This window comes from Drosophila takahashii, chromosome 2L (assembly GCF_030179915.1).
Source record: "Drosophila takahashii strain IR98-3 E-12201 chromosome 2L, DtakHiC1v2, whole genome shotgun sequence".
NCBI classification, from domain to species: domain Eukaryota; kingdom Metazoa; phylum Arthropoda; class Insecta; order Diptera; family Drosophilidae; genus Drosophila; species Drosophila takahashii.
The window spans coordinates 11,673,708-11,691,466 of NC_091678.1; the positions used below are offsets into that span (position 1 = coordinate 11,673,708).

Below are 17,759 nucleotides of genomic sequence, written 5' to 3' on the forward strand. Positions count from 1 at the left end.
GCTGCCGGGCTCCTCCATTTTGACCACCAATAACCGGAGGGATGGGCCATTCGGAATACCCGGCAAATAAATACCGAAGCATCGCTTACACATGCCCAGATTTATTGCCTCCCACTCTCACTCACTCTGATGCCAATTGTCAGGCAATGCAATCAGCGTGTTTATTGATTTGGAAAATTAAATATTTTTCCTTGATTTCCCAGTGCGGCGCTGGCGAATGCAAACGAGGAAAAGTCGCGACTGGCGACCCTTGGTATATATTTTGCCATAAATAACGCAATCCGATTTGCCGCTCTGCTTTGCTTGCTTTATGAAATTTCCGGCTGCCCTTAGAAAGCATTTTAATTAGTTTAAATTCCCTGACAAGAACTACAAGAGATCGGGAAGTTCGGGGGAATAGACGAACTGTTTTGTGTGAAGTTGGATGTGTGTAGCAGTTGGTAGTGGTAGCATTCGCCACATTGTTGTCGCTTCCGTATGGCATTCCGCTAAAAGCAAAAACATGTCGGCACACGGCGGAGTAGAGGCGAAAAAATATTGTTGGAATTTCGCTTGCTTAACGGAAATGTATAAATTGCATTTTGCGCCATCGCAAAAGAGCCTTAATGCGTAAAACGGCGGATGGGGTTGAGTGTGCCGGTCTGGCTGAAACTAAAGCAGGTGCATCTGGAAGAATGTTGTGCTAAATTTTAACACACGCACTCATACTCGAAAATAAATTGTACACCTGCAGGATACACGAACGGGCGACAAAAGTGTCGCATTCGGTTTCATATGAGGAAGTGTTGAAGTGCAAGGAACACTTATACAATCTAATGATTGTATGTTTTATATTTTAGAAAAAAATCTTTTTCTACTATTCTATTTACATTTATCCATAAGCTTTCGAATTAAAATTTAATTTAAAATTAGAATTATAAATAACAAAACTTTAAAAGTTTTGATTTTTCTCAAGATTATAAATTGGATATTAACATGATCAATCTAAATATTTTTGCATAATGAACAGAAATTAAATTTAAAATTACCTTTTGTGCAAATAATACTTTTTAACATGCGAATAATTTAACTTTCTTTAGAATAAAAGTAAAAACATAATGCATTACATAAAAAATTTAAAATATTCCAGTTTAAATAAGGTTCTAAAAAGCTAAATTAAATAAGTGTGAGAGAACCAAGTTTCTGGAAAAAAAACCGGAGTTTCTAGTCTCACGCCTCGTTGGTTTAAATTCATTATGGACATAACTTCTCCACTCTATGAGCTTTCCATTTTAATATCGGGTGTCAGGTGGTTAACTCCGCACAAACTTACAAACACACACACACTGTGAGCCAGCCACATAAAGGGCAAAAATGGTAGAAATAAAAGAGGGAAAAAAAGATTGAAAGTGTTAAGAGCATTTTAGCTCTTCGTCTCGCCTGGCGCACAATTCACAGACATTTTTCACCGCCATTCTTTGGCATCTTTTTCGGCGAGGAAAAAGCACTTTACACTAATGCACCTGAAAATTTAAAACATGTCATAACATAAACATTTATCATCGCGACAGGAACCGGAAGTTGAATTTTGCACTTAACTTGCTGATATATTTAAGTGTTGCTACCGCAATAGAGATTGCAACACCCAATTTGTTGGAATCTGAAGTTATTTTTTAGGGAACGAATCTTGTTAAAACATTATTTTAATAGTTTTGCCTTTTCCTAAGAATTTATCCTAATTACCTAAATGTATTTTTCAACAACATAAAGTCTCAGCAGTGGTAAATATAAGTCCAAATATTTATCCTAATGAACTGAAAATACTTTCCAACAACTTTCTTTGAGACTCTCTCAGCGATGTAAAATACAAGTGTAAACAAATCATTCATTTGTCTAATGAAAAGCAGAGAGTCTCATAAAACGCTTTCAATTTTAAGCTAATTGATTTTGCTAGCAAATAATAAACACTTCTCCCCGCCCACTTTCCTCTTAATTGTGTCTTCTCATACCAGCCAGAACCAAAAATAAACAAAGGAAAATGCGACTCCACAGAAAGCCTCATAAATTCCATCAAAAATATTCCTTAACGCCTGTGAGAAAAAAGTAGGTAGTCTAAGTGGCCCCTTAAAACGCTCTTGTCTGGCTTCTTTGGCTGGCAAATTTTTAATTTATTTCAATTTCACTTTTAATTTAGGCACTAATCTAGGCAATTTGTACTCTCACACGCCATTAAGCAGGACATGAAACGAGGAATTAGCCGAGATCAGGAAACCAAGGAGATAATTAAAATACACTTTCCGGAGAGAATTTCAGAAATATAAAATAAGTTTGTTTTGGAAAGATTAAAATAATATTTACTGATTTTGGAAAGCCTAATACAATAAAAGTATTAAACATTTAAGCGTCGAATATTTTTGTCTGGAATAAAACAAACAAAGTTTTAATCCAGCTGAGTAACCTTAGGCCGGTAAAAGCTTTATTTTCCCAAGATAACAAAGATGATAAAAACAGCCAACGCCTTGCTCCAGCGCCTTCCTGAGATGCCGGTGCCCCCTGAGCCATAAAATGCCCACGGAATATTTATTTGCTTTCATTTATTTTCAATAATTTCGATTCGAAATTTCCATTACATTAGTTTCGGTTGTTGTTTTTTCCCTGCTTCCCTTATGATGTTCTTTATGCCTTTGCACGAAAACAAACAAATTTTTCGGGGCGATTTCGATGGAGCGAGCCACCCCATCGACAAATTCTTGCTTTGATTACTAAACTAAATTTCAACCCCCTGTAAAAGTTGCTACAAATATAAAATAAATGCCATCGGTCTGCGGAGCCGAAAACTTTTCTCATTTCTACTTTCGATACACACAGCATACAACCACGGATGGCAGTTGGATTCTCTTCGAGACATTTTCCTTGGGGCCCGTGGATACTTTTCGATACTTTTCGATGCTAGCCACCACAAATCCAAGTGACATTTGGCACTTGCCCTTCGTCCTGTCTCTGGCGAACAAATTTACACATCTTTTGAGTTGTTTTCGGGTTTCTTTCTTGGGCTCTGGTTTTTTTGGTTCCGCGACTGCTCCACTTTGAGTTGCTTTTGTCGTACAGCTTCCGTTTCCTGTTCATTTGTTCACATTTGGCATGTCAGATGCGAAAATTTTTTTAATAAAACTGTCAACAGTTGATGTAGATTAAGAAATTATGGCAGTTCGAAGAAAGTTTTCTTTGGCAATGTTCGGTTTTGTATTTGGGTTGGGTGGAAAATCAATCAGAGACAAAGTTCTTGGGGCAACGAACTAATAATGTGAGTGCACAGCGGGAAATAATTGGGAAAAACATCTACATGGCTGGGGATTCTGAATATATGATTAATAAATAAACCACTTTCATCACTCCGAGAAATTTCAGCATTTCTGGTATTTTGCAACAGTGCTTTTATCAATTATCCCCTCTTCAAGCTCTCCATAGCATACATTCCAACAATGTTTGACGACCTTCTGCTTCCTTTTTCTTTTGAGGCGCCCATTTGGGATCGAATATGACCAATCCATAGGCCACTTATTGCATTTTGATGGGAATCCGATTTGGATTTCCCCCAGCTCAAAGGAGACCATCTTTATTGCCTCCATTCAGCTGCCAAGACTCAGGATATGCCTTGACCAGTTTCAGTCCCATTCCAGAAATCGAGAAATCCACTTGCCAGTCGACACTGCTCTCGCTCTATTCCCATTTTGCCGGCGATTGCATCAGATTCTTGCATAACTGCATTTTAAAATCACTATGAATGGGCCAAGGGACTGGCAGACTTCGCTTAGCCCCGTCGTTATTGCCCTTTTTTGATTTGCAAAGGGAAGTTATAAGGTAAACCAGGCAGGTGGAGCATGCAGTGTGCACAGTAACATTCATTTCTAATTAGGCTGCTTTGCAGAAGTTTTCATTAGGGCTATCGGTTTGAAATGTCCAAGCACTTGGTAACTGGGCAATAACTTAAATATTTACATCTATGCAATATTAAAGTACTCTGAACTCATTAAATTAAAGCGTACATTACTATCAAGCTTCTCGAGACGTATTGATCATATAATCCCTTTGAGCATGACATCTGTAAGTAGCGAAATTCTCCACTTTCTTCAGCTACTTTGGATGGTTCCTAATGCGAAAATAAAATAGATAACCGCTAGACGAATCAGTTAAAGCACAGAACTCTGGATTCTGAATTCTGGCCCTTATCAAAACCAAATTACAAATCCCCGGCTAGAAAAAAGACTGAGAAGTTGGAGGGGGTAAACCCCAAGGGATAAGCCCCCGAACAACAATGGGATGATTGAAGGGGCCCGAGTCTTTTATCAAGCGAATGTGCCATAATAAATGCGAACAAGACAAATGTGTGGAAACCAAAACGTCGGGCTCTGTTTTCTTGTTCTTTGCGTTGACTTTAAGTTGGACAAGACACTGCAAATCTCAGTCACTCGAACATAATCGGGGGCCAGCGAATAAAGCAAATAAAACAAGCTAACCAGGCCAACTAATAGGGGAAGAGGACCAAGAGCCGACTTAGTGATGTTATTGTTGTTGCTACGACTATTGATAAGCATCGAATTCATTAATTTATATGTTCGATGAGTATCAAGCGAGGAAGCGCACAAGCAGAAAGGAGTTCGCCTCCTTCGTCAGGATGGCTTTGTAATGTGAAACTAAGTGATTTGAGCCGGACATGTGTGCGATTGTATCCCTTGCCCCGTGCGTGTTTGTATCTCGGAACGTGTCTGTATATCTTCATTACAAATCCTAGCTGGCTTTCGCCTTGTGGATTTCAAATGAAATGTTCTGCCTGTCCTCTAAAGCTATGAGCCGGAGACCCCCCTTCCTCCTACTAGAATCGCACAGTGGGTCTGAAATTGGTTAATCATTAGCCATAGTGGATACTTGTCAAATACTTTTGTGTTATAACAAAGGAGTTGAAGATTTAGCACATTTTATAGATAATACTAAGATTTTCCTCCCTCTCTCTCTGTTTAAAAAAACCTCGAATTCTTCAGGATTTTGTTTTTACATATTATTAGTTGTGCAGGTTGGACATATTAGTACGAGAACTCTTAGTGCCTTATTTTACAAACCATTTCTGAGGCTTATCCCTTCAAACATTAACCCACTGTGCCATCTCTGCGAGAGCTGCCGCTGCCAGTTGGCTTTCCTTTGGGGGGACTTGTAGCTTGACTTAAGTAGTAATTTCAATCAATTTGGCCGAGGCACCGCACAGAGACACACACTCAGCCACGCAAACAAAGAAAGAAAGAAGGGCAGCTCATGCCCAGGGACAGAGACGGAGAACAATAAAATCTCAACTTAAATATGTCACAGCAATTAATACAAAAGCAGACCGAAAGCCAAAACCCAAGACCCAAGCCAAATACAGACACCAGTCCGAAATGCCAGATACAAACATTGGACAACAACTGGGGCTTCTGTGTCAAAAGGTCTTCGCAAACGAAAGTGAACTCCCACACCGAAGGCTTTGTGGCCAATTTCAACTTACATGTGGTTCTCGGGGTGCAACGGGTCGTATGCGTAATGTGGAGGCCAATTCCTCATCTTCAAAAGGTGGAATCCGGGACTATTTTGCATTTGACAGCTTATTTGCGGGCAGTTTCTTTGAAAATTACGATTTGGGCTTTTGATCAATGAGAAAATTGTCAACTTAGCCTCGAGGTCAGATGATATATGGCCAATCGATGATCCCAGTCAAACAAAACCAAAAACATTTACACAATTAGAAATAACCCTGGCTGACTGGCCAATAAATCAGCAAATATTTACATATAACTAAGAGAGAGAGGGCCCAAGCTTGTTATAAATCAAGTGGCTACAATCAATTAAAATGCTAAATACAAGGACATTCGAGTTTTTGTGATTGCGGGTCTAAATGTATGAACGTCCTTTCAAGGAGGCAAGTTTGACATGAGCTAGAAATGTTTTTGCTGTAGTAGAGAAAAATATGAAAATGGATTTGTTAGAAGCCGCAAATGAATTGGAATCTCATATTTTAAAATAAAGTAATAATATTCCACAGCTTTTTGTTATTATGTTGGTTTCTAGATTATATTTTTAAATCGATTAAGATTTGTATATTATTTTTTAATCAGTTTTCTTTTTTACAGCCATCATTCAAATTGTGTCATGTCTGCAGCCCATTTTCTTCATTGTCCACTGCTAATGTCAAACCCCCAGACCAATCAATAATCCCAAAAGCTCCATTTGAGTGGCATAAACAAAATGTACGGAATGCGAGACCTTCGGCTTTTCAATTCCCGTTCACTTTCCCTTTTCCTTTCGAACCGCCTGGCTTTCACATAAATTTCCTTAGATTATAGTGCCCACAGATCCGAAGATGCCAGCATGTCAAGTAGCAACGATGATGCTAAGGTGCTGGGAAATGGCAGACAGCAGTGGAAACTGCACACGGAAAACTCAGGAGCCTGGGAACCTGGCATTGGGTGGGCGTGGCTGCCCGGCAACATTGTTTTGTAATTTATTTTGTTTCAGACAGTTTTTCCCTCCATGGCGAAATGCAGGAGACCCCGGACCGAAATCAACTTGCTACTTATGCGTCGTCATTGCATAAACAAGGCACTCGACGGCAGCAGGTTTTCCGGTCTGGTTTTCCCTGGGTTTTTCCCTCTCCGTTGCTGAGAAATTGCAACATTACGTGCCCCTGGAGCCACGTCCACTTCTCATGCAAAGCATGCACAATTCTCCTGAGCTCTGGACTAAAGATAAATTGATATTTTGGGGCTCTCTCTGGTATCTCGATATTTACCTAGGTGCCTCCTCTTCCCCACTTCCCCATTTTTTTTTGGTTAGGCAATACGCAAATGGTAAAACTGTCCATTAACAGAAAAGGAATAAAAATGAAAAGTACAACTGGGGGGAAACAATAAGGTGAACGGGATGTGCAGCAAAAAGTTGAAATCCTTTATTGTCCATTGTCGGCCATGGAGTTCTCTATCAGAATGCCTTAATTAAGAACGCTCGGAGTCTGGCCAAAGAGTCAGACTTCATTTCGATTTTTAACAGCGCAGCTGTTACCAAAAACCCAACGATTCCATTCGCCTGAAAAACTCAACCCAACCCAAACCGAAACTACCCCACTTCGTCCTGTCAGGGGGAAAAAAAATGGAAACCAACAATTTGCAGTTTACATTTAACAGCAGATCGAGGGGCGGTGCATGGGACACGTTATTGGAAAAGCAGTGAAAATTGGTTTGTTTGACGGCCCGATGTCTGGCGAATAGCATAGCCCCACACCTATAATATATATATACACACTCCGAAACGTATATTGTACATATATCGCATATAGTTACCGTCATTGTCGAAAACTCTCGGATAGCAAAAGAAATTACTTTGATGGGGAACAAAAACTTTACCGTCCGGAAAACAAATAAATACAAACTGATAAGGGCCCAGCCACCAATAGACAGTCAATCAGGACCTTTATATTCAGTTTGATATATTTATTTTTTGCTTCTCTTTATAATTTCGCATGAGTTAAGGCATTCCATTCATATCCCTGTCACTAGGGGGTTAACAAAAAATTTAAGATAAATAAATGAAAAAATAACTACAAAGTGCAACATTTTACATCGTTTTCGTAAGAAGTTATGAGTTTGATATATTTATATTTTGCTTCACTTAATAATTTCGCTTGAGGTATCCCATTATTATCTCTGTCACTGGAAGGGTTACCAAAAATTTAAAATAAATATATTAATTATAAATAAGTAACTTTAACGTGCAACTATTTACATATTTTTTGTAAGAAGTTTTAAAATGTTTTAAAATATATTTTAGTAAATATTCCCAAGCTATTAGTTTCGTAATATACTCCTATTTTTGTTCTTTTCCATCTCCCAGATCAACTAAACAATATTCTAAGCTCTCAAAAATACAGTGCTCATGTACAACATTTACAAACAGTTTGAGTCATTGAAGCATTCATGGAGAACCACTCGAAATGCAAACTCCCTGTGCACATATGGAGGAAATCGTTTTTCGGTACAAATATTTACAAGAAATACGAATTTTAATTTATGCAACCATCGATGAGACGAGTCGGTCTAGATGGAATTGCGACAGGGGTTCGGAGGGCCAAACAAATCGATCCATCAACTGCAGTTGCAGCTGGCCACGGAAGATTGCCGGTTGAAAAACAAAAAGTATATTTGTATCTATGCATTCTGCATGCGGGCTTTCAGCCACTGTTGTCGACCAGGTAGTTGACACACCCCACTTCCACTGGCACTCGAGAGCCCGGCAAACCATTTATGTTTATATTTGGCACATTGCACACTTCGTACTTGTCATCCGCCGCTCCAAAATTCCCACACGCAAATAAATCCAAAGGGGGGAATCAACAATTTCTTTTTTAGATGGTGTTGAATCATCAGGGAAGCGCTAAAAATCTATTGGCATGTTGTAGTATTATATAATATTTTTTTTATTTTTATAATTATAACAACTACATAGATAAAAATATATATTAGATTCATATATTTTTATCTATGTAGTTGTTATAATTATAAAAATAAAAAAAATCATCAAATTAATGGGTTTATGGATGCAATTTATTGGAGTCCCTGAATTTCTCGCGATAAAATCAGGAGAAGACAAAGCTGAGCGCAAACGTCCCTTTTGAAGTATCCTGCTCCGCCCCACCATCTCATTGCATATCAATGGAAATGTGTTTTTACGGCAAGTTCTATTTGACTGAAGAAGCGCCGCTTGATGGGCGGGGTCAAAGCACAGGGCTTTGTTGGTCTCCATGTGTGATGATGCTTTTGGCGACGCTTTGGCGGTCGCCTGTGAATACACATACTATGTTTATACGATAGTCTACACTCTGCAGACTTTCGTGCTAAACTCCCAGCGTCATTTCGTTTAAATCCTGGCCAGCCTACAAATGATGACTTCAATAAAGCATGACCGAAAGATGATACATTTCACTATGTAGTCCCTTTCTTAAAATGATTATTTAAAATCTATTTTCTTTACAAATTTGTTATAGAAATGAATTATAAAAATGTTAATTAAATAAAATTAAATCAAAAATTCAACAATTAAAGCAATATTGTTTTGGAATCTAATTCTATTTTATGACCAAAACAATAAACAACAATAAAATTAATAACTAATAAACTCGCATTGAAAACTAAGCACACTGTGAAGAAATGAAAGATGAATGCTAAACTTTTTCGTATTTATAATTTCCGTATAGCTTAAACATTTTCCAATTAATTCTTAATTCTGTATCTTATGATTAAATCTTTGTTTAAATATTTTATCCTATATTTTCGCAGCCGATTCGATATATTCAATTTGAAGTGATGCACAATGCATAACGAAAAAACATGACAACGAACAAGTGTCATGCTAAAAATTGCACAGATTTTCATTTAACATAATTCCCGAAAAAGCGAGAAAAAAATCGCCAAACCAGAGTGGCGAAAAAGCAAACAAAGCTCATACAAAAGTGGGAGTCTGCCGCCATTGTCGCGGCTCCAATTCAATACAATAATAATAAAATTTGTATGCAAAATAGGCGTTGAGTGTTGAATGCATGCAAAGATTGCAGGGTGAAACCACGGGGCGTATTGTAAAGCAGGGTGGTGCAGGGTGGCTATATCTGGTAGTGGCTCGATTTACATATACAAATATGCAGGAGAGAGTTGCTATTGTTGTTGTCCCCTACGTCGGGTTGCCTCGTGTTGAAAAATCGTAATCAAAAATTGCGCAATAATTTGCATGTTTATTTAATAGCCCCGGCGCATAGAGCGCCAAATGACCCTCCGCCCGGCCATTCGCCCCTGTCAAAAAACCTCAAAAAAATAAAAACACACAGGACAAAGTGTCCTTTGCTCATACACACAATCATAGTCATATATGAGTGCCATGCATTGCAGTGACAAACATTTTGGTAAATGCCGAAAACTGCGAAACTCTGCATTTGGTTTTCGCCTTTTACTGCTTTTGGCCACCCTCATTTCTAGGCTTTTACCCCCGCCCCACCCATTTTTTCGCTGCCATTGAGTATCTCATAATGTGAGTAATTTTTTTTAACTTCTATCCTAATGAAATTGTCTGCGGGCTGAGCTTTGTCGCACTCTTTGCGCTTGTTTTTGTCATTGGGGGCCCGAAACGTTGGCCGCAAAATTTTATGACACTCTGAAAACAAAACACAACCCAAAACCGAAACCAAAACAGAAAACCAACAAAAGCGAAAACCCAAATTAGCGGACAATTTTAGAGATAGAAGTTTTTGTTATGTGTGTTTCGAAATCGAGTATCAAAGAATATTAAATGCTGAACAAGCAGCAACCATTTCGTGTGTGCTTAAATAGATGGAAAGCAATATTAAATAGATGATTTGGAATTATTAAATTTAAATTTTTCAGTCTGGCTGCGACTGATTAAAAAACTATACAACAATACTTACCAAAATTTATTTTTACATGAAAATAATTAAATCTTATAATCATAAAATAAATCTTCCATGATTAAATCGCCCATGGAAATATTTCTCTTATAAAGTTAAAGTAAAAAATTCCGAAGCAGATTTATACCTCAAAAAAGAGGACGGCTCAATAGTCACACTTATAAGACTTCGCACATAAACACAAACACATTGGCAGCACAAACATGGCACAATATTTTGACTGTTTCGTAATTTATTTGACATATTTATGGGGTTCATAAATACAGATACATATAAAAATGCGTTTATTTCTATTTGGCGATTTTTTAGTTTTTATGGCAAGCAATGAAGCTGCAAACGAAAACAACAAGAACAGGAGCAACAAAGTCGGCATCAAAAATGTATTTATACGTGCAAGTTTGGACTACTTCCAAAGCCAGGGAGCATGTTACACAACAAAAACAAATAATTTCATCCTTTTCGCTGCAGTTGTTGCTTTTAGCTTGGTCAAAGTTGCAATAGCAGAGCATAAAACATTTTTTATGTAATGATTTCTCTTTTTTTACCCGCCCTTCTGGCTTATTTTCCGTTTTGCTTGCCCCGTTCGGTGGGTCAGCTGCCTGAACTATTGACAGCTGATGATAAAAAATTGTTTGAAAAATAAACCAAAAGCCTGAAAAACAGAGGACGGGGAAGCGTAGGGAAAAGAAAGGACTAGAAATGCTTTCGGAGCTGGGCGGAAAAAATAGCCAGTTAGATGTGGCTTAAAAAAAAACGCATTACTTTTGGGACTTGACTTTGGCAAGTGGTGGGTGCAAAATGATATAGTGACTGAAGTTCGAGGGAACAGAAATTTCTTAAAAATAACTGGATTCTCCTGCCTCGTATAATTCAAAATTAAGAATTAAATTTGTATTTCTTTTTTTATCAACTCAAAAGATTTATTTGTATTCAATCACCCAAGTTAAAACTATTTTTTATTTTCATAAAACGAAAGGCATGTTATAATGAAACGGAAAACCGAACTTTAAGATCTGCCCAATGACCTATTAGTTTATGTCTTATATTTTATAGGTCTATAATTTTACCACCTCATCGCTTCGGTCCTTCAGCCAATCCATTCCATTTGAGTACCTTCCAACGCATCCCTTCGCGAATTAAACATTTTTCGCCTTTACACTTTTAATTTATGTATTTACTTTTCTGGTTTATTTGCCTTTCTTTATGCCAGCCGGCAACTTGGTTTTCCCATCGACCCGGGACTCTGTGGGCCTACCACCTGCGGCATTTTCACTCGCCGAGACTCTTATTGAAATTCCAAAGTTGAAATGACTGCAAAGTGTGGAGATGGATGTGGATGAGGCAGTACGAGGTCCTTTCCTGGCAATGGCTACAGTGTTGACAGCCATGTCAGTTACAATGCCCATCGTCGTCATCGGTTGCCGTTTGCCCGTTTTCCCGTTGAGCTTTTCCTTTTTTCTGGTCGAGTTCTGTGGTCGCGTCTCGGTCTGGAGTCTGCTTTGAGTCTGCAATATATAGATGTCGTATATATGTAGAATAATACAAATTTCAGAGGCTTCACCTAAGTGTGAGAAGCACTTACAAGGCAACTTAGAGGAGACCTCATTTTCCCTTTCCCATTTGTTTGTTTTGTTTGTGTTGTCTGGCACTTTGTTTTGCTGCTTAACTTTTGATCAGCTTTTAATATAATTTAATGTGCCCAAATTAAATGCATTTCGTCTGTAAAGTTTTATTGCAAATTATACACGTTGAAGTTGCGGTCAACGACTCAGCCGAGCAGCTAAATCAATGAAAAAGTGCCATTGGAAACCAGAACATAAATTTGTTAGCATTTTTGCAGTAAGCTTTTAGTAAGCCACCAAAACTAAAACTACTTATTGTGGGATCGACAGGGGCTTAGCAATTTATTTTGTCAAATTAATATAGTGTTTTTGAATGCCAAATAAAAAACAGGAGGATTATTTATTGTAAATAATTATTTTACAATAGTTTCAGGAAAAATACAATCAATGTTAGTAGCACTTGTGTATAGCAGATGGCTGAGAGGTAGTCATTTCAAATGGCTTATAGAAGTCATAACAACTATGCAGCACCACACGAAGGAAAGCAAAATAAGGAGAAGCTGACGTAGAAGCATAAAAAGCCAGACAATAGAACATAACAATATGTATGGTAAAGCATGTCAAGCAGTAGCATCCCAGGATATCCAACTTTTGTTGGGTTCTGTGCAAGTTCTGTTGGCGTCCCTCCAGTTAAATGGTGAACCATTAAAAGTGGACATTTGTAAACATAAACTGACAGATAAACACCCAGAGCAGACACAGAACTTTCTCCCAGCCCAGGGGAAAGGGGAACGGGGAGAGGGAAAGGAAAGTGAATGATACGAAGAGTTGGCCCTGCAATTTTCATTGGTTTATATTGCACAGCCACACGAATATATCAAGGGAAAGGTAGAAACCCGAACTCACACACACACCCACTTCTAACCAGGGAAAGCAGTTAAAATACTTAACAAACGTAGATTGTAAAAGTTTTTTATAACAAAATAAAATGGCTGGGAAAGTTGTTGTTCTTGCTGTGGTTCCTTGGGGGCGGGGAGATCGAGAGGATTGGGTATCTCTGGCTATCTGGGAATCTGGGAATCGGGTGGCGGTCAGTACTAAACAACAATGTGCAGCTGAAGGACAATTTTGTGCGCCCTACGATAAATGCAGCCACATCAAGTGGGGGTCGAAAGGTCGGTGGGTTGATGGGTGAAAGAGACTCGGGGGTCGGAAGTTCGGAGGGCACAACAAAATGCTCGCTCGTTATATGGGTCAATATGGGAAACAAAAGCATTGTGCACCGGTAGAAACAGAAAAACAAACCAAAGGCAACGTAACAAAAAACAACATGCACTGCAAAAGTTAATGCTGCAAAGAAAAATATTTAAACAAATAAAAATGTATTTTGAATTTTAATTCAGAACAATAAATATGGGAATATAATATAGCTACAAAATATTAAAGAATCTATAAGTAATTATCAGATAAAGCATATATAATGCGGGTTTTAAATAATACAATTTTTATTAAAACGAAGATCAATATATTTTGAAAAATTTAATTTAAATTGAAGAATATATATAAGACTCTTTTTGGTAATAAACTCAAAATCTTTTTTAAAAACAAATAATTATTTTCAGTCATCCTATTTTTTGCTCAACCATTCACGAGAGTAGCCAAATGATAGGGACGAGCAAAAAGGGCGGAAAAATGAAAGCAAATCGAGAAATCGGTGGTTGGATGGGACTCTACTTTGTTTGCAACATTTTGTGCTGTCATTTGAAACATCGAACGGAAGGCAGTGGTCGGGTCAGCTGGTCACTCGCCTATCAAAGGAAGGGTTGGCATAGTAGTTAGCTAGTCCAATCGGAATCCGAAGGTGTGGGGGAAAGGTCAGTTTTCCATTCACCTTTTTTTCTTTTTTTGTTGGGCCTAGAAAAATGTCCATAAAAATGTCCATAAAAACAAACTAGTAGGGGAAGATTACAATTCAAGTGTTTATTATTCACAATTCTAAAATTCATTATTAAACGGGAGCATTTTCAAGAGCCGCGCCAATTAAACTTTTAATCGTATATTTTTAAAATACACTTTATATTTACGATCCCCCCTTGGACTCATGCATAATTCACTTACCCCCGAACTCATTTTATTTGCAGATTTTATTGTGGCACTCAAGGATGTGTCGGTAATGATACCACAGGCGGTGAAACGTGGCAGCAACGCGCTGTTCACGTGTAATTACGATATGGAAAACGATACTCTATATTCGGTGAAATGGTATAAGGGCAAGCGAGAGTTTTATCGCTATACGCCCAAGGAGAATCCAGCGATGAAGGTCTTTGCCATGACAAGTGGTCTCAATGTCGAGGTAAGTACAGGCCCAGCAGTGCCCAGACATGGATGTGGATGTGGATATGGATAATTCCCCTTAGCTCTACATCCACATCCTTGTATCCATATCCATGTCCCCATAACGCGCACATGTTACTGCAGTTGCGTGTAAATTATATCCATAATGGCTGATTGCCGGCTCCCCGAACTCACAGTATTCGTTTTCATAACGACATTTGCCGGCTTATTTGCCCCACTGCCCCACGTTGTAATTATGCCAGTCCATCCGGAGACGGATCCGGATCCGTTAAGAGTTGTTGGGCGTGGCCAATTAGTCGCGCTTGGGATTGACTTGCGGCTCATTAAAAAACAATATATACAGATTGCATAAGGCCCCTGGGGAAAATGACACGAGCGAACATAAAACGAAGCGCTAAATACACTTACTAAACAATTATTTTTAGAGTTCTTAAAATCCAACATCAATTTATTTATTTATTTTATTTAATTTCCGCTTTAATTGCCAAAATTATAATATCGTAATTCCCTACATTTTTAAAATTTTGTTAGTGCTAGGTAGATTTTTAGGAAAACTTTTATTGTTACAAATTGTACTTAAAATAAATTGAATCTTAAAAAGTAAAAGACCCTTAGAAAGGGTAGTGGCCACCTTTAATTATAACGGCGGAATACACAAGGGCCAATTAGGCATCATTGGCAACAAATTGGGTTAAACATTCGCTCGAACTTCAGCCATTGATCCTCTGGAACTACCAATGACCTTTTCACCGCCCACCACTTCCCCATTTAATTTCGTCCTCTCCACTGCATTTATGTGACATTTATTTATCCTGAAAATTACGCACAATATTAAATGCAATTTATTAAATTTGATTTTTATTAAGTGAATTGTTATATGAGGTTTCCCCGTTTTCTCTTCGAAAGATTAAATTTCGCCAGCGTTATTATCGACATAAAATGCTCATTTTATTCGAAGAACTTATGAAGAGCGTTATAGTGATTTAAATAGAGACTATGTCAAAATTTAGTATAAGCTATAAAAAATTAAATTTTTAATAGTTAAACTAAGAAAAGTTACCAATAAAAGTGCACTTTAAATGCCTCAAGCGATGCTCCTTACTTTCGTATTATTAGAAGCTCAAGAGCCCACGAAATAGACGGGATAAGGATTGCACTTGTGATTATAAAGAAAGCAGCTACCTCAAAGCCCTGTGTCAAGTTGCTTTGCGTCAAAGAACGCCTTAATCAAATGAAGATGAACCCTTGAGCATTAAAATCAACCCTTCACCTTTATGCCCTCAATTTGCAGTCACTTTTCATCCGGCAATCTTGCACCGCCAGCTGCTGTGCTTTTCGTCATTCAGCAAAACCAAGACAACATTTTCATATTTTTCCCCCATCCCATTTTTCACTTTCCACTCTCTGGGCTATATTCAATTTCTATGCACCCCGTCCAGCCAATTTTGAAGCAACTAATTTTTATTACGTTCTTCATTTCCCCGCCGCTCTGCTGACTTTCTCCGTTCGCTTTCTCCTTTCTCTTTTCTCCTCTCTGCAGCGCAACCTTTCGAATCAGAGCCACGTCGTCCTGCAGTCGGTGCCGCTGAATATTTCGGGAAAATTTACATGCGAAATATCCGTGGAGGCGCCCACGTTTCAAACGGCCATGGTGTCCGGCGAAATGGAGGTGGTTGGTAAGTAAAAAAAGAAAGAAAGAGATTCTGGAAATCAAAAAAATATACATATAAACTAAGCATTGCAATGGGCTAATGGAGGGCCAGGCGGCGGTCGAGGCAAGCAAATTAATTAGAACAAATCTATTTGAGACCGACCGCCGACTTGGTGCCTTTTGGGCCAGTTTTACATTTCCATTCCTTGGCTAACGACGACTAACGACCCACTTTTTGGCCCACTTTTTGCAGAGCTGCCGGAACAGCACACTGTGGTTACCGGGATACAGGCACGCTATCGCATCGGCGATTTGGTCGACGGCAATTGCTCAATTAAATACTCGAAACCGGCTGCTAATTTGACATGGACTATTAATGGTATTGTGGTAAGTTTTGGTTTCGTTTACCACTGTTATCGGCACCCGGACACGCCTATTCCGGCCATTCCGCCCACTCCTCCTACACCGCCCTACAATTAGCAGGCATTTCGGAAAACGGTGAACGGAGGTCTTTGATCGCCTTCTATTGATGAGCCGCCAGTTTTTCAATTAGTCATTGGTTTCAAAAGGGGGCTGAAACTTTGTTCCTGGTTTGAATGCACTTTGAGTGCGAAATAGAGGTTGGCTAATGCAAGTTTATTGCGAGATTGGGGAATTCCTTAATTAATTAAATCATCAGTTTTCTTGAAATTATTAAAGTACTTTTAAGTGGTCATCTTGTTGCAATAAAATTTCTAATAATAAAAAAGATTTGAATTATTTTAAATTAATTAATATCACAATTAAATAAATTATAAAATAGCTAACTTTTTCATTTAAACTTAATAGCACAATCATTTAAATTGGTAGTGTTTAAATGGCATTTAAATTTAATTTCTAACAGTCTTAATAGCCTAAATAATTTGGATTTCCCACAATAAAACAGAGATTGGCCAGCAAATCGTTTGAAAACATTTGCCTTTACCCGAACAGTTTCCAATTGCAGTACATTAAATAGTAAACTCTTTAATTGCCTCCTCGCATTTGATCAATCGAGTTGTTTTAAAAAAATGAAAATCCAGGTGAAACGTGGCCATTGCAATGGTTTTGCAATTTTTTGCGTTTAGTGTGCGATTTTTCATTGCTCGTCTGTTGCATACTTTTTGGCACCTGCGAGTGCGGCGTTTCCATTTTGCAGGCCCATCTTTTGGCATTTATATTTGCCTAGAACCCAGAACCCAGCCCGCTTTTTCTTTCGCCTCTTCGGTTATATACATTTTTTGATACGCCGTCAGTTTTTATGCCATTCCGCTTTTGGCCAGAATGGCTGGATGGGCTGTTCTGGGCCGTTCTGGGCTGGTCTGGATGTTTTATGGCCGCAACCACAGCAGTCGACTGTCGACTCCAACAGGAGGTCATACCGGCACAGTGCCTCCTGCCAGTTTGCGCCCAGCTGCTGTCTCCGCATGATTGCACAGGTGTGATGAGGGGCTGCCAGAGGACGAGGAGGAGGATGGCTGACATGTCCTGGCATTTTGCGTTCGGTTTTTCAAGAAACGTTTAGGTTGTCAGCTAGTTTTTCTCTGTGGCGTTTTTATGGCCGCCCCAGAACATTACGGCCTTTCTCCCAGACTTTCGGCTGGTGTTATTGTTATTGTTTCCCCAATCCAGACAGTGGGTTACCTTTAGCCGGTGGCAGCTGGAGTATAGTAAATGCGTTGTCAATGTCACGGAGGCCCGT

General features: G+C 38.7%; 1 protein-coding gene across 1 annotated transcript in view; it reads left to right on the forward strand.

Moving 5' to 3' along the window:
• Window positions 1-17,759, forward strand: part of beat-Ic (beaten path Ic) — a 46,658-nt gene that overhangs the window by 24,308 nt on the left and 4,591 nt on the right. Inside the window, exons 3-5 of the mRNA XM_017158473.2 lie at window positions 14,175-14,386; window positions 15,929-16,064; window positions 16,293-16,426. Coding sequence (XP_017013962.2) covers window positions 14,175-14,386; window positions 15,929-16,064; window positions 16,293-16,426 — 482 coding nt within the window. The remainder of the gene's footprint in view (window positions 1-14,174; window positions 14,387-15,928; window positions 16,065-16,292; window positions 16,427-17,759) is intronic.